At 38.9% G+C, this 25146-nt stretch overlaps 1 protein-coding gene across 1 annotated transcript in view; it reads left to right on the top strand.

Annotated features, from left to right (window-relative positions):
• Positions 1–25146, top strand: part of LOC145979536 (clavesin-1-like) — a 130745-nt gene that overhangs the window by 41939 nt on the left and 63660 nt on the right. The window contains exons 5-6 of the mRNA XM_083112500.1: positions 14636–14832; positions 24157–24267. Of these exons, the coding sequence (XP_082968626.1) occupies positions 14636–14832; positions 24157–24267 (308 nt within the window). The remainder of the gene's footprint in view (positions 1–14635; positions 14833–24156; positions 24268–25146) is intronic.

Here is a 25146-nt window from a genome sequence, read left to right as displayed (position 1 = left end):
ATCTTGGTTACTGCTGCAAGATTTTGGTTTCACAAAACGAGGTACATTACATATGGAATCTGCGATACTTGCATCGTTTAAAATGCAATTGCAAATAGCGACAATGTCGTCGGGTAGTTTACCAAGGCAAGAGTTAGAGATATGTCACAAGGAAACATTATCCTTACACAATCAGTTGCAGCCAGGGTACGTAACAATTAAGACCACGGACTCTTGTTCTGAGGGATTCCAATACGCTACAAGAGTTCCGTTCCCAGATGTGACTTGTGTTGTAAACATGTTTGACAAGTTTGTGCATGTTGAAAGGTCGTGGGACGGGTGATATATTATTTTGTTGTTGCAAACTAAAAGAACGACGCAGAAGAAGAAGAAATGGAGGAAATCAGTTCCTGTACGTACATTCACGGACACTTGTGGGTTTTAAGAATTGCATTTAGAGGCAATATTATTGTTACAACTAAGAAGTGTGCGTGACTGTACGTGAAGCCTTAGGTGACTTTCATACGAAGCGACAAGTGACACAGAGCATATATCACTTGGAAACAAATCACTCAATTTCAATACTTCACATCGTAGGACACTGCACAGGCCTGGAACCCATTAGTCGGTTCCCACGTGTCGCATCCTTTTGAAATTTCACAAAATTTTAAATTTGTCAAGAGAGAAATACAGACTAGTGAATATTTTAAGGCTAGACTTGTAATACTGGAAAATGTATTATTCAATTCGATATAATTGACATTTATTATTCAACCAGGATACTGCGATATCGTGATTTCAAATTTCAAATAAGTGTGAAAATTGCAATGATATAAATACACATTTACCGTATAGTTATAGCGTGCCATGCCCTGTTCGATTAAGAAATATTGACCCTGGCAGACCTTGACAGCTCCTGCTCAGAAATGTGTAGAATAAGCTTTCTACAGGAAATGGTAAGAACACTGGCCTTTGGTAAGAGGTGACGAGAAGCCAAGCGAGGGTTTAAATAGGTGCGCATGAGAGCGACACGAGGTCTTTGAATCTGGAATCATCGGAGAAGCAGGAGCTACTGGTCTTATTTCTAAACCGAACAGGGTAAGCTAGTCTACACCCATTCTGCCATTTGCATTGCTCACTTCAGTCTGAAACGAATCATGAGTCTATTTTAATGAATAGTTAGATATTTGTACCTGCCCGTTCAGGGCTGTCTCTACCATCAACTAGTACTAATAGTACATCCCTATTTAAGATCCCCGCGTGCCGAGGAACGCTACGTGGTTTGAGATGCGTGGTTTTTCATCCATTTTTACGGAAATGTGATGAAAAATTAGAGCAACGTGGTTCTTTTGGAAATGAAAAGCGTCATGCCTTGTTTTCCTAAACAGACATGAAAATTGAAAGGGTAGACTGCGGAATTTTTTTCATTTATTTCACTCTGAAATAAATGAAAATTGAAATGCATTAATATCATGTTAGACTTGTTTCTTCGCGGATTTTTTTCCTAATGGGGGGTTAATTTTTTTAAATAAGGTACGTCACCATTGTTAGTAATGCCTTATGTAATTTACTGAGTTGGAGGATGAGCTTGATACCACATTGGATAGGCTCATCATTCTTGCCAATAATGCTGTTGGTCCGTCTTTTGATGTGGAGGGCCTACCTTGTGCCTCATCCACCCCAATCAGAAGTCCTCCATTAACTAGAAGCCGCGCACGCGCGCAGGCTCACTTTCAAATTGATAATCGTCCCACAGTTCTTGTGGACCCACCCACCATGGCTTAACTACCTTTTGTTCATCCCTTCTTGTTCGAGAGCATTCAGTTTCAGGGTGCCTCGGGGGAGGATGTTTCTAAATTCATAGATCGTTTCGAAAGTGCGGCGATTCTGAACAATTGGGACGAGACGAAAAAACGGCAATTATTCCCGGCGTTGTTATGTGGGCCAGCCCTCCTCTGGTTTAATGCAATTAAGCCAGCAACCAGGCGTCAATTTAGTCAGCTATGAGGACGTCAAGAAAAAACTTATCGAAGAATTCACAGGCTCCCTTGATCAGCTGCAGATCGAGGAGCGGATCAGATATCGGTTCCACAGGGACGATGAACCTGTATCCTCTTATGTTAGGGACAAGCAGACCCTCTTGTTTAAGATGGACCCTAACATGGCTGTGAATAAGCAGCTTAAATAGATAAACGCAGGTCTTCAACCGGAATTTATCAGGGAGATATACAAAAAACAATATAATTCAGTTCCGGAGCTTTTGAAAGACCTCAAGGAATATGAAAAGGCAAAGTTCCTTATGCGCCGTAGAACGGTGCAAGAGCTCTTCCATTCGGCTCAAAAGGAAACTCTTTTTCCGTCTCCTGCTGAGTTGCGCATTCCTCACCAGAACCCCGTAGTTAGCACTACGGCGGTTGCTCCGGAATCAGCACCTCGGGCTAATCAAGACATGACTAATCAGCTGCAAGCCTTGTAAGCTGAATTGGACCTTGTCAAAAGACAACAAACGTCTCTCCCAACTTCAGAACCGTCCGCTGTAGAAGCTTTGGCTAAGCAGGTTAGCAACCTAGCGTTAAAAGTCGAGGAAGTTATACAGTCACACGATCACGAAAATTTTCAAACTGTAGGCCAAAATTATCAAAGGGGTAATTTTAATCACAATCGTGGTTCAAACAACAGACGAGGCTTTCAGGGCAGGGGCAGTAGAGGCTACCGTTCAAACAACGGCCGGTTTCAGAATCGTTCCAATTTTCAGCGTGGCCGGGGGCGAGGTTCACCAGCCCCCCGCGGTCGTCCCGATCAAGGTGACCGGCGTGGTCAACAACTTTGTTATAAATGTGGTTTTCCTAATCACCACCAAGAATTTTGTCTTCAAAATCCAGAAGATTTAAACGCCAATTAACCGCAAGTAATGGAGACATACCTGCGGGCAGTAAAAAGATTTTAGTCTCTACTTTCCCGTCTGAAGATCTCATTTATGTACATGCCAATGTGAATGGGGAACGTCAAAAGTTTATTGTCGATTGTGGGAGCCAAATAAGTGTAACAAGTGGTAAGGGTATTCCTGCCCATGCTAGGAGGTTTAAAATCAACACTCTAGTTAAAGGTGTCACGAATAATTGTTTAACAATTAAAGAAATTGTACTTTTAGATTTTTCTCTAAATGGATTTACATTTAGGCACCCCTTCAGGGTGATACAAGATTTTGGTCATAATACCATCCTTGGTAATGATTTTCTCAAAGCCCAAAGTGCAACTTTAGATTTTGGAAACAATAAATTGGCTTTGAGCAGATTTGGCACTCCTCCACGCAACCGCATTCGGTTTGATTCGAAGAAAGCTTTTGATGTTTCCGTTAAATTGGCAGGTTTGCTGGTACATACTGTTGAACCTGAATATGTGGCTTCTAAACGAATTGTTGTGAAACCAAGATCACATTTGTGCATCCCTTTCAAATTAGTCAATACAGCAAATCAAAATTTAACTTTACTTGAGCCGAATGCAAATTTTCAGGCTAAATCTGGCATAATGGTACCAAGGTCGATACTCAACCCTGCTACACAACTTGTTTGGGTATCCAACCCTTTGAATTATAGAATTGTAATTCGCAAAAGTACTCGGATTGGTGGCGCAGAATCTTGTGAGTTGGCAACGGTGGATCAGGAAAATAGTTCTGTAACAGTTAATTTAACAAAGGAAGAATCAGAAAACGACGATATCCTACAAGTGGATATATCCAAATTTGACATTAATCCTCAATTGGAGGAACATGAGAAAAATCAACTTTTAGAGCTTTTGTTAAAATACAAAAATGTTTTCAGTTGGTCCGAGAATGACATGGGCCTTGCCACCAACTACAAACACAGGATAAAGCTTTCTGATCCTACTTCGTTCCATAAGCAGCAATATCCGATCCCGGTACATTTGCGAACAGAGATAAAGAAACAAATTGAGACTTTGAAAAAACAGGGAATAATCCGGGAGAGTACAAGTCCTTATAACTCACCAGTTATTCTTGTGAAAAAGCGTGACGGAAGTTACCGTTTTATTCAAGACGGTCGCTTTTTGAATAAACGCTCTGTGTTCGATGCGATGGCCATGCCTTCCATTCAGTCTATCTTGCACGATATGGGGGGAAAGCAGTACTATTCTAGTGCCGATTTACGTTCAGGATTTTTTCAAATACCACTCACAGAAGACAGTAAACAGTACACAGCCTTCTCTATTCCCAACCTAGGTCATTTTGAATTTAATGTTTTAAGTCAAGGTCTTATTACCTCGCCAGCAGCGATGAATCGAACACTTCAATTGGCTTGTAGCGGAATGCAAAGTGATAACTTCGCCTTCTATATGGATGATTTATTTACCTGGGGCCATACCTTTAATGAAATGTTGACAACACTGGAAAAATTGTTTCAGTGTCTACAAAACGCTGGCTTGAAAATTTCTCCACACAAATGTAAATTTGGTTATTTTGAGATACTCGCCCTTGGACATTTGGTGGGTCGTTATGGCCTACGCTTGAGTGACCGTATTATTTCTTCCATTAAGACTTACCGCACCCCCTCCACCACAAAACAAGTTAAACGATTTTTAGGTTTATGTTCATATGTCCGTAGATACGTCCCATCCTTTTCAGAGAAGGCCCAACCTCTCCAGTCCCTTTTGGGCAAAGGGAAAAAATTTGTATGGGGGGAGGACAAAGAAACAGCTTTTACGAACTGAAAACACGCTTTAATAACTGCTCCAGTTTTGCTACCCTATGACCCTTCTAAAGAAACACGCGTCTACTGTGATGCAAGTCTGAAAGGCCTTGGTGCTATTTTAACACAGTCAAATGCAAATAATGATTTCCTTCCTGTAGCATATGCAAGTCGAACACTCAAAAAAGGGGAAGAAAAATTGTCCATCATGGAACTAGAACTATCAGCGGTTCTGTATGCCCTCAAAACCTTTAGGTTTTATTTAATTGGGAAACATTTCGAAATTGTAACAGATAATAAAGCAGTCAGTTATTTGCGTACCACCCGTAATTTGAGTTCGAAGCTCTCGCGGTGGAGTGCAGAGCTTGATTCATACGACTTCACGGTCGTTCATTGTAAATCTACACAAAATATTTCCGACGCTATTAGCAGGGAATCAACCAACCCCCCGGACGACGAATCGCCAGAATTGGGCGAACCTCGTATATTTCTCCTCCAGGATGAATCGATAGATGTGGGAAAACACCAGCGCGACGACTCATTTTTTTCAGAAATCATAAAAGTTTTAGAAGGGGCAGATGACGCCCAATCCCCCTTCGAAAGACAGGCTTTTTATTATGTGCTGGAAAATGGTATTTTATACAGGAACCATAAGATGGGTGGGGGAAGTAAGAAATTGCTTTGTATACCTAAGTCCTTACGTCATACTGTAGTTGAACAATTACATTCTCACCCATGTGGTGGTGGTCATTTAGGGTTTACTAAAACATATTACAATGCGCTCAATCGCATATATTTTCCCTATATGAAACGTTTTATACAGGACAAATGTCGCCAGTGCCTATCTTATCAAACAAACAAGCGCCCTACAGGGCTGCCACAAGGTGAACTCCAGACCTTTCCAAGCTGTCGCCCTTTTGAACGCCTAGCTATAGATTTCGCGGGACCTTTCCCTCCCAGTGGCCCAAATAAATGTAAATACATTTTATCATGCATGGATTTTGGTACCCGATATATGATTGCTGCTCCTGTGGTCGATACCACTGCTCAAACGGCTGCTAACTTTCTCTACGAGCACATAATATTAAGATTTGGTTGTCCAAAAATTATCAACAGTGATAGGGGGGCTCATTTAATTCCTCTGTATTTAAAGAGCTTAGTGCTAATCTCGGTATTCAGTTAAAATTTGTTACTGCGTATCACCATAATACTTCCGGTTTAGAGGAACGAGGTATCGGTATTTTGCAAGGTATAATTAAGCATTTTGTAACCCCGAAACATGATGACTGGATTATCTATCTACAACCAGTTGTGTTTACGTATAATGTTACGCGCGGCGATTCCAGTCGTTTAAGTCCGTTTTACCTCATGCATGGGTTCGAAGCCCGTTTGCCCTGGGAAAGTATGCTTCACGCAGATCCCTGCGAAAATAGTGCGAACACGGACAAACTTGAAAGGCTAAACAAGGCACGAGACGCAGCTCAAGAAAATTTACGTAAACGATTTGAGTCCCAAAAGAAGTATTATGACAGACGTCATCAAGCAACAAGTTACGCTCCTGGTGAATTGGTATTATTATATAACCCCACTCAGAAGGCAAAAACGGCTAAGTGCTTTTCATGTGTTTATTTTGGGCCCGCGGTAATAGTAAGAAAGGAAAATAGCAATGCCTATTTAGTGGAATATGAAAATAAGCGCGGCAAGATTGTGTCCGATTTAGTGGCTGTACAAAGGTTAAAACGCTATCACCGCCCTTCAGGGGGTGAGGAAGAAACGAATATCGTATCTCTTCAAGAAGAAGATTTCGAACCAGTAACCGCCCATACGTAGCCCAAAGCACATGTCGTAATTGTTTACTTTCTGTGTGGACCTTATTTTTATAATTTTTATATTTTATTTTAATTTTATTTTTCGTTCCATTTCCCTAAAAGTATCAATACGTCAATTCGTTTTCTCGCCAAACGTATAAAACCTAATGTACGCACCATTGTTGTTTTCTCGTAGAAGTAAAACTATTTTGTTGGGCAGTTGCATGTTTTATATATGAAGTTATTTATAAACACGCTCTGAAATATATGTGCATTTTTTCCATCCATGCATGAGTTATAAAAAGAATTAAATATGTTGTCAGTGAGCTCACTTAGTTAATTAAAGCAACGAAAGTGCGGCACGAGCGTTATCTAGTGTATATTTGTCTTTTCTATTGTGTATATTAAACCTACCGGTAGTATGTGAAAAGACACGTTATTATAGTTAATAACGTAAGAAATGTTAATGTCCCCGTGACATTTAGCCTTAAATAAAGAAAGAAGTCTGCGTAAGCCGACTAAAATGAAGCAGAGAACCAAGTTCTCATTTAGACCATGTAATTTGTGCTAATAATAAGCAAGGTGTGAAGTTTCATACGTTTGAAGAGATATTTTTTTTATCTATTTTCAGTTAAAATTATTCCTGGCCGACAGTTTGACTTTATCTTCTTGACCCCTCCTTGAATAATTCCTATTTACATTGCACTAATTGCATTCTTTCTAAAAACTAACTAAAATACCCGAGAAAATTTTAAGTTAAATTTATTTTGTGTAAAAATATGTGATTTATCAAATTTATTGATTTGATATTTATTGGCCGAAAAGTAATTCATTTATTCTCAATAATAACTAAAAATAACAGTTGTGGTCATTTTAGCAAGTTTAGGTTCAATAATTGCTACATATTTCAACAAGATGCAGTTTTTCCTATATTTATTAATTTTAATTGCATTTATCTCTCATGTCAATTCCCTATCCTTCAAGGAAGTGCTCATGAGATCTTTCCAATACCCGTACATCATTTGTTCAGTAATTACGTTAACACTAGTTTTTATTTGTATGTTATGCCTTCATTTGTTGTCAGCGAAGATGTAAAAAGTTAAAAGTTTTGAAAAATAATTGCCCAAGGGAAATGGAACGAGTAAATATGTCTTCAAGTGTACAATTTTTAAATATATCCCAGTCGGATAGCGACTCTTGGCACAGTGGTCCCACCCAACCCGTTACATGTCGAAATCTTGAGTCAGTTTTTACCTGTCAAGACCCCTTTTATGACCAAGCAGATACTCCAAACGTAATTATCCCACTTGAAATTCCTCCCGTCCGTCTAGATACATTTAATGTTGCATGTCAAACTCTTAATCCATTAAAGTTAGATGATGTTAACACCTCATCTCGCTCTGTTCAAACTAATCCTGTTAAAGTAAAAAGAGTTAAAGGAGTTACGGTGAAAACACAAAACGTAGATGTGTCTTGAACCGACGACCCCCAGCCCCAATCTGAACCAATTGTCCCTTTCATTCAAAACATGTTTTATGACGACATATAATCCAGCTGCTTTTCCACGCACTCCCCTAGCCGTTATGCAACCGAGTTCGTACTAGCCTGGGGCGCCGAGCAATCTTCCCCCCTTCTTTTTATTTTCCTCTGGTTCTGTCTCGATGAAATCCAGGTACATCAAGAACCAAAAGTTCATGAAAGGTACTCTCTTCCTCTTCCTATTTGCTCCTTGGCACCGCCTCCCTCGTTACCAGTCCTAAGTTTCTATCGTTGCGTTCCTCGCAGAGAAAGAACACGTTCCTGTTATTGGTCATCACTCACGAGGGGCTCCGCCCATCCAGAACGGCCGCTATATACTTTTCCCCTTTCCCCTTCCCCCCCCCACGACTCAGATCACACATCCAGCAGAGATGAACGATGTCTTTAGCTAGACTCCTTGAGTTCCTGCTTTATGCTGAATTGCATTTCCCTCGCAGTTTATCTTCGTCGAGGCCACTTCGGTGCGCAGTTTCTACTCCACATTCGAGTTAGCGGAAGAAACATATCTTATTTCAGTCTCGTAGAGAGAGAATTTGATGACACCTTTCTTTGTTGTGCATGAACTTTACACTCAGCTGGCTTCGGCAATGAAATTCCTAGTCTCCAAACGAGGTGTGAATAATAGCCTCTTCAAGGGCGCTTATTTATGCGACGTTTTTCTCGTTCCTTCAGAATTTTTAAAAGTTTCCCGAATGAAATTCAATTACTTCTTACAGATTAATTTCATGTTAATCTTCGTAAAGTAGGTAATAGCGAGTAATTGTGTTTATATTTTAATCTCCCACACGTCATAGGCTTTAGTTGAAGTAATATCATACGAAAGGAACGTGATAGCCACGAAATGTTTTCTAAATCAATAACCCAGATTAGTTCAGTTTTGAATTTACATTTTTACCTAAGAGAGACAAATGCGCCCCCCCTATTTTGCCAACGGTTTTAAGACCAGCCCAGGCAACCTCCTAGGGTCACACCCGGGATGTTTATGGTTTGCTTTGAGCAATTTTAATTTGATTTTTTTGTTAGTATTCTATACCGTTTTTTTTTCATTTTTTTTAGTTTATTTAGATCACTTTGTTCACGTCACAAACATTTTTCTTCTCTCCCTTTCAGATACCAAGCATGGCTGACATCGCGCAATTTTATTGGAGGTGTCATTTTCTATTCCTGACAACCCTTCCCACCTTTCAATACACAGTTGCAAATGAAAATGAGGATATTTTTGTAAGTGGGTTGGGCTTATTTTACGAACAACAAGGTCTTATGGTTCACAGTTCCGATTACATATATACAACTGCCAATATTCATATTGATATTAACATTCGGACTGATAACCACTCAGGCTGTGTTAAGTGGTCAGCTATTCAAAATGATACCCATGATCGTATTCAGCAATACTTACGCGAAATTTCACTTTACCTCACTTGTCGTTTTAAAACCAGCGATAGCCGGCCGAATTGCCATGGGGTGTGGAAAAATGTATCTGGGAGCACTCGAGGGAAAAGATCGATTTTCTTTAATTTAATGAATTTATTTTCGGCAGGCCTTTCAATTTATAACTCCTTTTCAATTCATCACCTTAGCTCTTCTGTTCAAGCTCTAAAACATAATCAAGATCATATTCAGGCAGAATTACAGGAAATGAAGAAAGACGAAATCCAGACTTTCCGAGTTGTTTATAACATTTTGGTAATCTTCATACGTTCTTTTATTGCTCTTAAAGCGGATTTAGTTTCGAAATTTTGTGACATCTATACGGAAGAAAGGCACCTAATGGCACTTTTGCACGCTTCAGAATTATTTACCCGTATTGATTGTATGGTAACCGATCTATCGATGAATAAACTGTCTTATCATATGATTTCTCCCGATTGGCTCCGTGTATTTCTCACTCTTCATTCTGACTTTAAGGACACCCTGTATATGACGGATCTTGGTCTCTTTTACGCTTTAACCAATGTCTACCTTGTCAATTATGACTTATCCATTCATTCTTTTCATATTTTGTTAGAAACTCCCAATTTACTTCGTAAGGCTATTTCTCCCGTTTATCGGACTATAAATGTTGGCACTTTTGTTGATAATAAATGGTTCCGGGTTAAGGTTCCCCAATTATCATATAAAATGGAACATAATGGTCAAACCCAAATCGTGGACATTCTTGATAGTCATTGTAAATTCAATTCCTTTATTTACGTTTGTATTCATACGGAACTTTCAATTCACGATAATATAAAATGTTTAACAAATATTCTATTTCATAATTCCACTATTTCCTGCTCCACAGAAATAAAATCCAACGTCGGGGGCCACCTCACGAAAGTTCGCACTCGAACAGGAGTGATAGTTTCCGGCACAGGCAAAATCCTCCACTCACAAACTTTAAACGGCAATTTAAATACACACAAAACAATACCAGTGTCTGAAGGAACATCCTTTTTCTGTAATTATAAGAATTTTGATCAATTGATTTTTGATGATGAAATCATCCACACTCGTAGAGTTTTAGATACAGAAATAGCTATTCGAGCAATTTCTCCACTTTTTAATACCTCTGTAAATTTTTCAAATGTAATTCTTCCTGATTGGACTGACTTTCGACTGGCCATGGAGAAATTAAATCAGTCAATCGCGAACGAACCAAAATTTCATGAAATATTTTTGTCCCATTTTTCCGTTACCGTTATCCTATTACTAATTTGGAACTTCATTTTAACTGTTTATTTATGCTATACGTAAGGCGTATGCAAGCGCAAACCAACCTTGACTAGTGAGCGTTAACAGTGCGTCACTATGTCGCCTTGATTTATTCATCCATTTTTATGTATCTTTCGTAATTAATGATCTTAAAGTCATTGGAGCCATGTCATTTACTCTTTTATTATATCTTAGTGATTCCGAATTTACTTGTGGCTAGGTCCGTTTTAACAGTTGTGACGTTAACAAATTTTGGGGTAATTATTTTTTTCGTCAGTTCCTCATTTTTACAATGCTTTGACACTTCTGACATGATATTAATGGATTTCGTCGGGTTAATTTTCTGATACCAGGGGATATATTTGATACCATCTACATATTACTTTTATATATTTATCAATATTTAATCCTACATATTTTCGTTTATTTTATAGTGCCATGTCATAACTTTAGTTTCATATTGCACATTATTTTATATTTGGGAGAAGCTAGGGGCTATATATATAATTTAGTCAATATATACATATATTACTTTTGATGAAGTCATATTTTCATTTTAATGGTGTTCCAGTGTTATGGCGTCAAATGACATTTTCCGCCTTTTATTTATTTAGCCTTCATTCAAACTTTGTTTTATAATTTATATCACTTATTGGGCAGTTTATTTTATTTTAGTTTCCTTATCTTTACTCATGATTTTCACTTGCCTATAAAAGACGATTACTTTACACATTTTTTATACATTTTAAATATTGAAATATTGAACTGACAGCAATGTAGTTTTTCCAATGTCCTACCTGTTTCCTACCCTGTTCGGGAATTCCACGAGTTCAAGGAATTTCGAAAATAGTCCAGCGATTTTTTTGAGGCCGGAAGAAGAACGCATTCCTGAAGGCTTTGGAGCTCACCAGCCACCTTTGGTTTTCAGCGGTGTATGTCACGTAGCAGCACCGAAAATCCTATTCCAAGTGACATCCCAGGATCTGAACAGCGTCAGAAACATCAGAAGAAATGTCATCTTACAGAGCAAACCCCCCCCCACGACTCTAACCCCCCTTAAGAAGAAGCATGAACATCTTTCATGTACATCGTCCCCTTTTGCTCTGTAAGGCCAGGCAGTGTATTTCACCACATATTGGAACTTTCCGGGTACAGTCAACGACCCAAATGTGTTGAGACCCACCCCTGTGGATCAGCAACCTGCCAGGCCACCTGTGAACAGTTTCATCCTACCAGTGACCATATTTACTGTTCCCCTCTTGGGGTGATTGCAGCACGGTACACCTTCCGTTTTCACATGCAACCAGCGTACGAAATGTGTCGCCATACGATGTGTGCCGGAAATATGCAATGGCGTCTGCTGTGAACTTTCGGGGGCCTATCATAAATACCCCCCAGTGTCCGCCATTGAACAACGCATATTTTGGGGCGTGGAAACGCTACTTGGAGTGGCTTTCCATGGACTACCCTGTGTTCGCCCGCCCCACGGCCAACGTCTTTTCATCTGACCTTTGGTGAACAGTATTCCGGAACTTTCCACACCGGGATTCGAATCCGGTCCCCCAATGAAATTGTGATCGGTCAAGGACCGTGTATGTCCCGGAACAGTGCTTCGTACCCCAGGACTCCGGGGTTTGAGTGTATTTGGATTGCCCTGGCTTTTGATTTCTCAGGTCATAGTGTGCTACGAACGTCAGTGAAAACATCATCTTCAAATATTTTTTTTAATCTTCGTGTGGTTGTGCGCAGTCCAGTGGAGCTTGGTGTTTACCATGGTATTTTTGCTCTCGCCTCGTACTGTCATCCTGATGAGGCGGAAGATTGCGAGCATGCGGCCTTAAGGTTTCTCACGGATTAAGTTCGGTGCTTAGATAGCACTTGTTCTGAAGACATTCGCATGTATCGCGTTACGATGCAGTGTGTTGAACTTTCCGCTGACTCCACGGACCTCCGAACAACACTTTATATCGCATGTTGACCAACCGTCAGCATTGTTGATTACGAAAGACTCTTCCAGCGTGTGGCTAATGAAAACAAAAGACTTTCTTTCAGCATTCAAGCTTGAGCTTAATTCTGTTCCATTTAATTTTCGGTGAAGGGTCTCCGACATTTTTTTTTATTCTTATTTTATTTTATGTATCCTTTTTGTTCTTGTAATAAACAAAACCTTTTAAATTTTGGTGAATGGCAGAAGGTTCAATTTAAACTTTTAATTATTACAATTTCAATTTTGGAAATTGTTTCGCAAGAGGGAGTGTCGTACCATGCCCTGTTCGATTAAGAAATATTGACCCTGGCAGACCTTGTCAGCTCCTGCTCAGAAATGTGTAGAATAAGCTTTCTACAGGAAATGGTAAGAACACTGGCATTTGGCAAGAGGTGACGAGAGGCCAAGCGAGGGTTTAAATAGGTGCGCATGAGAGCGACACGAGGTATTTTAATCTGGAATCATCGGAGAAGCAGGAGCTACTGGTCTTATTTCTAAACCGAACAGGGTAAGCTAGTCTACACCCATTCTGCCATTTGCATTGCTCACTTCAGTCTGAAACGAATCATGAGTCTATTTTAATGAATAGTTAGATATTTGTACCTGCCCGTTCAGGGCTGTCTCTACCATCAACTAGTACTAATAGTACATCCCTATTTAAGATCCCCGCGTGCAGAGGAACGCTACAATAGCACTTGTCTGGTCTATATACAGGGAAGGGAAGTGGGTGCGGTGAAGAAACCAATCCAGCACGATAAGAAACGCAGCAGCCTGTAGAACAAGGTGCACCTCATCCCGTGACGACGGAACTCTCGGTGATATACCTTTTGTCTGCGCCGTATTCCCGGCTCCCTACTTTTCTTGCCAGCATGTAGGCTGCCCACCGTAAGATCAGACAACAGCTATAGTACAAATGTACTGAAACAGTTTGTCATGGTTTATGCAACAGTAAAATTTAGTACATCATGCCTTTATTTAAGACGAGACAAATGTCGTTTTCAAGACACTGAGAACCATCCTCAACTTGTATTTCTAATAAAATGTTCCATAATGTTTTCCGTCTAGTGTTTTCGACTGGAACTGAGACTAAAGGCGTATAATTCAATGAAAAATTTGCATGTGAAAGCGGCCCCGGCGCCCACCCAGCGTCGAATAACATGGGTACCTGGGGGAAACCCTGGGGGGTAAAGGCGGTCAGGGGCGTGATGCTGATCACATCACCCCCACTCACGACCGGATCAAGAAAGTGTGGGGCGTTACCCCCACACCCCCTATACGCCTTTATGGCGTGGTGCTATGCACAGGGGAACACTTTACCTTTTTACCTTTTATAGAATCAATTTTTGTTGGTAAAACATTACGCTTTACAAATAGGCTTGTATATTTATTTTATGCAGTTTAGAGATCAAGACGTTTTGGTTTTCGTTTTCATTACATATGTTAGGGAACTGTTGTTTTTATGGAAAGTCGATATAAATCAGTGTCATATTTTTCAATGCAAACAACAGATGTTTGAATATCGTGGTGTGGATGTAGTCAGATTTGCAACTTGAATTTATTGTCGTACTTTAGTATTTGATAGAATCATTCAGTTATTCTATTTATAAGTATAAAATTTAATCAGAATTCATTGTACAATTTTATAAATTTATTGAGACTCGATTAAGTATTAGGTTAGTAATTAATTAGTAGGTTTATTTTAAATCCAACATTATTCTCTCCACTGTTTATAGATTGTATTGTGCCAGTGAGATGTAAACCATATCATAGGCATTTCCCTTGTTTCTTTCCGTATCTACCGTTATCTACCTCCCCTTTTCTACCGTTATTCGCGACCTTGCTCCAGAGATTCCCGGGATAGAGTATTGACTCTTGTTTTCCTTATGAAGTGCAATGCTCTAAAACTAGTATGTGCTCTTGTGCAGGGAATGTTGATCCAACGAAAATGTCGTTCAGAGAAATGAGCATCCTCGAAGACATCGGCGGCCACGTCTTCTGGGTGGATGAGAGGAGCATGAGGGCTGGGGGAGGAGTGGGGATCATGGACGGAAGCAACTGCAAGTGGCAGATCATCAAGTGGGCCACTCCACGCAACGTCAGCTCTTATGTAAAGCGAGTAAAGGTATGTTGTGACATTTACTGTATTTTTTATTGTTACAATTAGGTGTACTGCATTAAATATTTTATATAAAGAAGAGTTTCACTACATGTCAATTGTAGAATTAATATACATTTAACCCCATCTACGAATACAAAATCTAGTGCCACTCCTTTAGAGTAGAGATTCCCACACTTGCATGGTGGAGTTATGAGACAAAACCAGGGCTGCATGAACCTACTTATTGATGTAACAATAATATACAATAATATACTTCAGTTGACTTGTCTTCAATCCGAGATCTATTGACTCTTCTTCATGTACACTAACTGAAAAAATATCACTATTATCACAATCTCAATAAAGTCATCTTAGTGTAGAGGTGGCTCGATCATGATTGCGTCCTCTATATTGTAAAAACCTACACAAAGCACAAGATATATATTTCAATTATCAAGATGTACATTGGCTTCACCATCATTGAAGACGATATTCTTTCATGACTTTATTTGAAATTGTGCGGAAAATCTCTATCAAATCATCCATAATTCACTCGGCTACATCTGCTAAAACATCACGTATAGTAGAGGAAACGAATGAGGAAAAAAGACCTAACCCGGAAATAATTACAACACATTTTTTTTGTGCCAGATTGTGCGGAGTGATATAGTGAATAATATATTAAAAACCCGCCATCTAAATGTTTGGGGAAAATCCACCATCTTAGAAAACGACGGAAAAAATCAACTTAAAAACTAAGCACATATAATATCTCAAAAACGGTGCATTGTACACAAAACGTGAAGATAACCAAACTAAAGAGCAAAATATTTGCTAAATTTTGGTTTTTGTTTCATAGAGCAAATGAAAAAAACAAAAAATAGATAAATTTTAATTGAATTATAAACATTAAATTGTTATCTTTAATTTTTAGAATATGCGTAAAAGTTGGTTTCCGACACAAAAAGCAGCAAATATGTAAGAAACTATGTATTTGGATTGGATTGATTTGGTGTTTTAAGTCCACTTTATGCACAGTAAGGCTAATCGGGATTGGACCTACATTTTAAAGTGGGATCCGAACCACTTGTGCCTCCACCGGGTATCGAACCCGGGACCCCTTGATTACAAGGGGACGACGCAACCACTTTTTTTTTTTTTTTTTAAAGGAAAGCCCCTATGCGGAAGCTTCCCCCATCACACTTCATTCACTCATATCATTTCATTCATATTTCAATTTCAAGACTTTTCAGGTCAGACAATCACAAACATCCATGGCCGAGCCGGGAATCGAACCCGGGACCCCTGGCGTCGTAGCGCGATGTGGTAACCACTCCGCCACAGGGGCCGCCCACCACTGCGCCATCGGGGAGGCCCAAGAATCTATGTAATCTACGTCCAAAAGTAACAGAAACAAATTCATATCTTATGATTTCCTCGAGAGATTGTTTTTTGTTTCGTGCCTCAAGGGTTGATTACATGTGTAGTTTAATTCAGAGTTATGTGTTTTCCTAAATTTACATGTTCCTTTTCTTATAATGTTGGATGATTGATTGATTGATATATTTGCTTTATTTTACTTCGGCTATGTGGCACTTGTGTTAATTTGCGAAGATCGGAATGAGTGTTGATACAATGGAATTGTCGAATGGACACTTTCAAACATCCATACCCAGGCCGGCGTTGTAGCGTGATCATGATATTGGTGATTTGTGGCGGGATATCATTTTCTGCAGAGTTCCGTTCCTGTGTTTGTTACTAACATGTTGTTTATGTTATTTATAGATGTATGCACGCGGTAGCGCCGATAAGGTGTCTTATGAGCATGTGTGTGTGGAGGGGGGTGAAGGATAGTTTACTTTCTACTGACTGCAATTAGAAAAATTCGTATTGAAAATAGAATTCGGGCAGATGATTTTGTGTCAAATCCACTGGTAGATAAGGCTTAGCATTAAGTCACCAAATGTGTGTATCGGCGGGGACTGTCCTCCATGCCCCCATCCCCAGTCACCACAACTGTCAATACATTGAACTAATATGATACTGCAAATACGGCTCTAAATCGGTCACTTTGCATTAGAGTCAATAGCAGATTTTTTCGTAGATACCTGGTTTTAAAATGTTACATTTTATCATTTCCTCTACACACAGACGTGCACTTGTAGCACAGGTGTTGCCCTTGATGCAGCAAAAGAAGAACATACGCGTAACTCATTGAAGATGTAAACTCCACTTCCCAATACGCTCTGCTTTAATGAAATTCCGACGAAAGTCGAGCATCCTAGTGTAGTGCAGCCACAGAGCAGCAGTATCCTATTATCTTTCAGAGTTTAGCCAAATGTAGATAAAGATTTTTCATCACCTCAAGTCTTGAATTTACATTAGCGTCTACTTCTGAATTGAGCAGGCCAACAAATTATTGTATGTCTCTCAGAAATATGTTCAATTGCAATACACTTTGCTTCATCAAGTAGCGTGAAGGATGCTGCATAAACTATGAAATGAGCCCTTGTGCCTCTGGCTATGGCTTTATGGATTAATTTGATTTGTTTTAGTTTATATCACGTCTACACGTTTGGCTATTTGCGAAGATGTGGCCTAATAATAATATTGTGATATGGATGGAGGAAAAATATGGACGACAACATGAGCCCCACAGAGGATTTTGCTGACTGTGAGTCCAGAAGCCAGAGCCTCGCTATTCTTCAAAATGCAGTCCAAGGTGTACAACTTGGAAGTGAGGGGCTTTTATGGTGATCGTAGGTTATAATAGATTTAACAGTATCACCTCCGGAAATGATCTCAAGGATTTGTTGAGGACCTGAATCTTCCATTAGATAAACAACACTTCTCAGGAAACTCATCTTGACATTAAGACCACCCAGCCTTAATATGGTCTACTTTAGAGGACTATCTTAGTTCTCATTGGCTACGATACACAGTGCTTCCAGAAATATTGCTTGACCAAATGTGATGATGTTTGTGTGATTTACCTCTATGATTTCTCAGAAACACAGTGCAATGTAGAGTGAATGCATATTTGATAAAAAAATCGCTGGTGTCCCTGGATGATCACCTATTTCGCTTAATAGCCGCAGGACCTGCCACAGACGGACTTATGTGAAGATATTTCTGAGATACGTTCAAAATACCGTTGGCCTGCTCAAATCAGAAGTCGACGCTAATGTAAGTTCAAAACTTGAGGTGATGAAACATCTTTATCTACATTTGGTTAAACTCTGAAAGATAATAGGATACTGCTGTTCTCTGGCTGCAATACATTAGGATGCTCGACTTTCGTCGGAATTTCATTAAAGCAGAGCGTATTGGGAAGTAGAGTTTACATCTTCAATGAGTTTCGCGTATGTTCTCCTTTGCTGCATCAAGGGTAACACCTGTGCTACAAGTGCACGTCTGTATGTAGAGGAAATAATGAAAGGTAACATGTTAGAACCAGGTATCTACGAAAAATTCTGCAATTGACTTTAAGGCAAAGTGACTGATTTAGAACCATATTTTCCCGTATCATATTACGTAGTTCAATGTATTGACAGTGGCGGTGATTAGGGATGGGGACATGGGGGGACACTTTTTGTGCCCGGACTATGGTCACTTAATACTTAGCCTTGTCTACCAGTGGATTTGACCCAAAATCATCTGTCCGAATTCTATTTTCAATTCGAATTTTTCTAATTGCAGTCAGTACAAAGTAAACTATCCTTGCCCGCCTCCCCTCACACACACGCTCATAAGACGCCTGATCGCCGCTACTGTGTGCATACATCTACAAATAACAAAAACAATATGTTAGTAATAAACACCACATGAACAAAACTCTTCAGAAAATAATATCCCACCACCAATCACCAATATCATGATCACGCTACGATGCCAGCGGTCCCTGATTCGAATCCCGGCCTGTGTATGGATGTTTGTAACTGTGCATTCGTCAATTTCATCGTATCATCACTCATTCCCATCTCCGCAAATTAACCAAATAAATCAAATCAATCAATCAATCAACAAGTATCATAAGAAATGGAACATGTAAATTTAGGAAAACGCATGACTCTGCATTAAAATACACATTTAATCAACCCCTGAGGCACGAAACAAAAACCAATTTCTAGAGGAGACCATAAGCTATGAATTTGTTTCAGTGACTTTAGGACGTAAATTATATAGTTTCTACATTTTTGCTGTTCTTTTTTTTTTGTATCGGAAACCAACTTTTACGCTAATTCTAAAAATTAAAGAAAATATTTGAATGTTTCTAAGTCAATTAAGGTTTATGTTAGCTCCATCGAAGAAAAACAATTAAACAATTCTTCTCCTCTTTCATTTTGGTTATCTTCACTTTTTGTGCACAATGCATCGTTTTCTAGACATTAGTAAATGTATAAATTTAAGGTTGAATTTTTGCCACCATTTTCCAAGACGGCGAATATTCTCCAAACATTTGGATTGCGGATTTTTAATTATTCACTATACTATTGCGCACAATCTGGTACAAAAACATTTTTCTTTTGCAATTATTTTCGGTTGAAACCGTATATTTCCTCTACTATTCGCTATCACTAGGGACAAGTTTTGCTCTTAACGATAACATTAGACGTTGAGGAATATTTGATAACGTTTATAAGAATTAGGGTAGATTATGTAGGAAAATTTTGTGTTTTGCAGAATCAGTAAATTATGCCGATATTCAGTCTAACGCCGACGTTTGCACTGTAACGCGAGAAACTCTGCAAAATATGTATTTCAATACAAACTAGGGATACACATCTGTTCAAAGCGAGTTACCTGATGCACTATGAGTTATGTATATTATTTCAAGTTTAGCTCACAGTGTCTTCTTCTCAGACATCGTTGACAGTACTGCTTGTGCAAAGTTCATTAAAGGCACAATAATATAGTATGTTATTAAATACGAAAATATATTCACAATTGTGTCACATTCAGAGTAATACATGACAAATCGTATTCAGTCTCTTGCTGTAGTCTTGGGCGTACAAATTAAATTTGAATCCAAGTTTGTGGAGCAAAGAAATTACCAACCATAAAGAAACCATAGTAAAAATGGAGTTTGGAAAAACAAAAAAATAGGTTTATATCTCCAGTGTGTGCAAGAGAAGTGTCCATATGATCAAAAAGCTTCACTGTTATTCCATACTCAGATATAATTAGTCGTGGTAAAACTCATGGATTCATTCAATTTTTTCAACTCGCATCGTAAACAGATGATGCTTTAGATTTATTTTTCTAAGAGAATACATTAATGCAATAACAAATGCAAGAATCGACTTACTTTCTAACATAACACCGACGCAGGTACGAGTACACTCAGTAAAAGTTTCAGAATTCTTCGTGAAGGACCATGTATTATATTTGGAAGCCACTATTAATTGGGATTGATTTATTTTGTGTTCAAGTCCAATTTATGCACGGAAAAGCTAAACTGGACTGGACTTAGAGAATAATTATTCCATGGGTTGCGCTAAAAAAAAAAAAAAAAAAAAGAGTTACGTCGATGGTTGCGCATTGTGCCAGAGACCGGGTGTGTCAAATATGTTCCATAATGCAAAAATTGAGATTTTATAAAACTATAAAAATTAAAATTATATAAAAATAATTAAAAGTGCACTCTTCGTTAGTCGGGCACGGAACAGCACATCGGGTTTTCAGTAAACACTAAGTACGCCTATAATCGTGCATGGACTCAGACCCCTCCCCCCCTTGCTGCTCGATGATTTTAATAACACAGAGAACAAAATAGTTGCGTAAACGATGAAGGTTAGAAACTCAAATAGGCAGAGGGAGTGTTTTGGCAATAAAATCATTGATAAACGACGACATTAAAATCATGCACCCGAAACTAGAGACCGTGCGCGACCAACAAAAGGTATGGCCCGAACCACTATGTCCCTCCACCCGCTAAAGAACCCCTGACTCCTTTATTATCATGCAACAACACAAGCAGTACACAGTTTTTCGTGGGGAAGCTGTTATTCATTTTTGGATTTCTTGATGGATCGTCAGATGCACTTTGTAAGGAAACTTAACAAATTTCAAGAATGGTTTCCTGAAACTAACACTAAAACACAGATCTCCTGTCACTTCAGAAATTAGATCTTTTCACGGAAGCAGACCTTCAGAAAGGAACGGTCTATCCCCGTGTCAGTGGCATTACGAAATCGCATTTTTTCACACTACTTTTTCATCTCAATGACAGAAAAAATAAAGTATTCCTAACATCACTCATGCAGAAGAATAAAATATTTCATTCTGTTATGGCCCATAAGATCTTCTGAGTCCCTTAACGAAAAGTTATAATTTTTATAATTTTGGTAAACCATTCAACGTTCATAATACACAAGCGCATAAATATTTAATATATATATATATATATATATATAGGGTGTCGCAAAACTCTTTCAACAACGCTTGGGAGCTGGTAGATATCAGAAAAACAAGTAACTTTTCCCTATAAAGTTTACCTCGAAAGCGCTTAGTTTCTGCGCTATAAGAGCGTAAAGTCTATCCTGTACGTATGCAACCCAACACAGCAAACGCTTGCTCTGACATAACTAGCAGGGGCGCGTGGCAGGGTTGCCACTAGCGTTCCTCTTTAAGAGAGACGACTTAAAAACAACAACTTGGTAGTCTTCCCTGAGCAAAATCCAAAACATTAATGGTACTTGCGATGTTGTAAGAAGCATTGACAGTATTTATAAACTGACCAAGACAAATAATGGGCAGACAGAAATTCAAGATTACTCATTCTAAAATATCTCCATAATTGATTGATTGATTTGGTTTACTTTAATTCGCTTTTCTGCCACCTTTGGCTAATCGCGAAGATGAGGATGATATGATGAAATAACAAATGACACCAATGTCTAGACCAGGATTTAAACCCGAGACACCTGGCGCCGTAGCGAGCTATGCTAACCACATCACCACGGAACGTTTCGTGTATCATGCAATATCAACAATTGCAAGGGACACGTGATATAGGGGAAATCCACGAACGAACAAATGTAAGCATGATGTGTTTGCTGCCTCGTTTCGAACAAGCAGACTGTAATGTTATTACAATTTATTTATTTATTAGAAAATTGTGAACTAGCGCTATTGCAATCGAGTTCGTTATAAAAAGCAGGCTGAAAAGAAAGAAATATCTCCGGGAGATGAATATTCTTGAGCCACTTCGGTGACTGAGTACGTTTAGTAATCAACACATGATCTCTCTACCGAATGTTCCGGACACGAGTTCCGACCTGGACAAAAATGTCACCGGATCTTTTGTCCTCGTATTTACTAATACATTTTCTTGTATGTACGCATTGTAAAGTTATTTTCCTGTAGTTTACGGTTATTATGAGTGGATAATAAAAACTTTTTTTTTATGCTTGTAATAACCGTAAACTACAGGAAAATAAATATACGTAATAGTTCATATTCAGGACATTACACCCTGTCCCAGTTATCTCCGGATCAAGGCCGCAGATAGCGGTAGAGAAGGGGAAGAAATCGAGTGGGCAGAGCGAAGCAGTACACGCTGCTGGGAAAGCTGGTAACCGCAGTCGCTTTCCCCCTCCGCGCAATCCCGTTCCTCTCACGTGTTCATTGGTGGAGCCGTATTGCGTCACTACTTGCGCAGAGACTTTTTTTTTCGTTCGTCCGCTCCAGAGATAGCCGAGACGGAGTGTAGTCATCTGAAGGATAACATACAGGGTTTGAAGGCTGTAGAGAAATCTCCATGAATTTGATTGTTTAAAGTTGGCAAGCCTCCTCATCCTCATCGTCACGATTAGAAAAAATGTAATAACCCGGGTTCGAGTCCTGGTTGAGCCTTCATTTTTCGCTGAAAATTTCTACATTTCAGTCTGCGTGTTCGAAACGAGGCAGCAAACACATCATGCTTACATTTGTTCGTTCGTGGATTTCCTCTATCTCACGTGTTCCTTGCAATTGTTGATATTGCATGATACACGAAACATTCCGTGGTGATGTGGTTAGCACAGCTCGCTACGGTGCCGGGTGTCTCGGGTTTAAATCCTGGTCTAGACATTTGTGTCATTTGTTATTTCATCATATCATCCTCATATTCACGATTAGCCAAAGGTGGCAGAAAAGAGAATTAAAATAAACCAAATCAATCAATCAATTATGGAGATATTTTAGAATGAGTAATCTTGAATTTCAGTCTGCCCATTATTTGTCTTGGTCAGTTTATAAATACTGTCAATGCTTCTTACAACATCGCAAGTACCATTAATGTTTTGGATTTTGCTCAGGGAAGACTACCAAGTTGTTGCTTTTAAGTCGTCTCTCTTAAAGAGGAACGTTAGTGGCAACCCTGCCACGCGCCCCTGCTAGTTATGTCAGAGCAAGCTTTTGCTGGGTTGGGTTGCATACGTACAGGATAGACTTTAAGCGCTTATAGCGCAGAAACTAAGCGCTTTCGAGGTAAACTTTATAGGGAAAAGTTACTTGTTTTTTTATATCTACCAGCACCCAAGCGTTGTTGAAAGAGTTTTGCGACACCCTGTATATATATATATATATATATATATATTTGTCTTGTAATATCCCATGTCATTAAATATATAATTGAACTATCTAGACTGACTTGCCTTATTAAAGTGGAATTTTGCCAGAAGAAAACACATAAATCATTTGATCCTCGAGAGTTGAGTTGTGAAATCGTAAGACTTGCTCAACGTTATTTCCATCTGCCTTGGAATATATAAAATGTGTTTATTGTCTTGATTCGACCATATTAGCTAATGAGAAAACAAAACTATAAACATATCATATATAATACGACTATTAGCGAATAGTCCCGCAAGTTGGCAGTGCGGTGTAATGCGGCATGCTTTGTGGTCCGACTACGGAGAGGGCCCAGTTTCGAGTCTCCTGGGTGGGGGGACCACAAAACTTTTTTCCTGAGATTTCGGCCACGGTATAGGACCGGTGGCTATCCACCATCGTGAAGAAATTAGGGAGCTACAAATTAGTATCGTAACCCGGTCACGGAGATCTGTAAAGACTGGGTGTTCGCCGTGCTGACCACACGTCACCTCATAATTGGTTGGATGATCTCCCACCTCGGTAGGTGCTAGTGATGTCTGTAGCCTGTAGGTTGGCCTGGCCCTCACGGGCTATTGCTCCACGGGTTATTATTTGTAGCGAATATATTGCATGCACACTCACACACACATGGATACACATGCATAAATAAGTATGTATGTGTGTGTGTGTGTGTATGTGTATACACATACATACAAACACACATATACATCTCTTTGTTTACTAATTTTTTTGTTTTTTTTTTAAATATAGGCGTTCTTTGCATCCGATTACGAATGCCACTTCATTTATCCTTCATTCTTCATCAGTGGTCCAATTGCATTGGCGTGGCCGTTAATCAGTAATTCGGATGCGGCTCAACATGTAAGTATTGTCCATGATTAACATCCTCATACGCTACGTGCCTTCCATCACGGGTTCGAATTCTGGTCTAAACTTTGTGAGGGTCCATCAATTTCATCATATCATCATTCATCTTCATCTTAGAGATTAGCCAAAATTGGCAGAATAGCTAAAAAAAACAAGACAATGAATCAATCAATTAGTGGCTTCAGTTTCGAACGTGTATTATCATATGGTTTGAATATTTTACAAAATTAAAATGCAATGAATATAACGAGAATCATTTAGTTTACTTCTACACATAATAGTTTAAAGCCTCAAATAATTATTAACACGACGAAAATTTTTGGATGATCTTCTAAGTGTTACTGATAAATACGTATTATTTTGTCAGCATTTCTTCCTTCACGAATACCGGTATCTTGAAAGAAAATGAACAATGATGGAATTTATTTTGGAAGCAAAGTTATGTATTATTTTACTTCAAATTATAAGCATAAGTTTTAAATTTGTATAATCTTGTTAACCCTGTTGTATGAATACTGCGTATCACCGAGGTTTGAAATGTAAGTATGAACCTATCAACCTACCAACTTTCATGAAAACCTGATATGGCCGGGTTGAAAAGTTCATTTTTTTTATGATTTGGCATGAAATAAGACCATATGAATGTGCATAAAACTGGCAGAATAGCTAAAAAAAATAGACAAAGAATCAATCAATTAATGGCTTCAGTTTCGAACGTGTATTATCATATGGTTTGAATATTTTCAAAATTAAAATGCAATGAATATAACGAGAATCATTTAGTTTACTTCTACAGATAATAGTTTAAAGCCTCAAATAATTATTAACACGACGAAAATTTTTGGATGATCTTCTAAGTGTTACTGATAAATA

Source organism: Lepisma saccharinum, chromosome 26, assembly GCF_977018435.1.
Source record: "Lepisma saccharinum chromosome 26, izLepSacc3.1, whole genome shotgun sequence".
NCBI lineage: Eukaryota > Metazoa > Arthropoda > Insecta > Zygentoma > Lepismatidae > Lepisma > Lepisma saccharinum.
The sequence above is the reverse complement of the archived record's forward strand: the minus strand, read 5'-3'. Positions and strand labels throughout refer to the sequence as shown.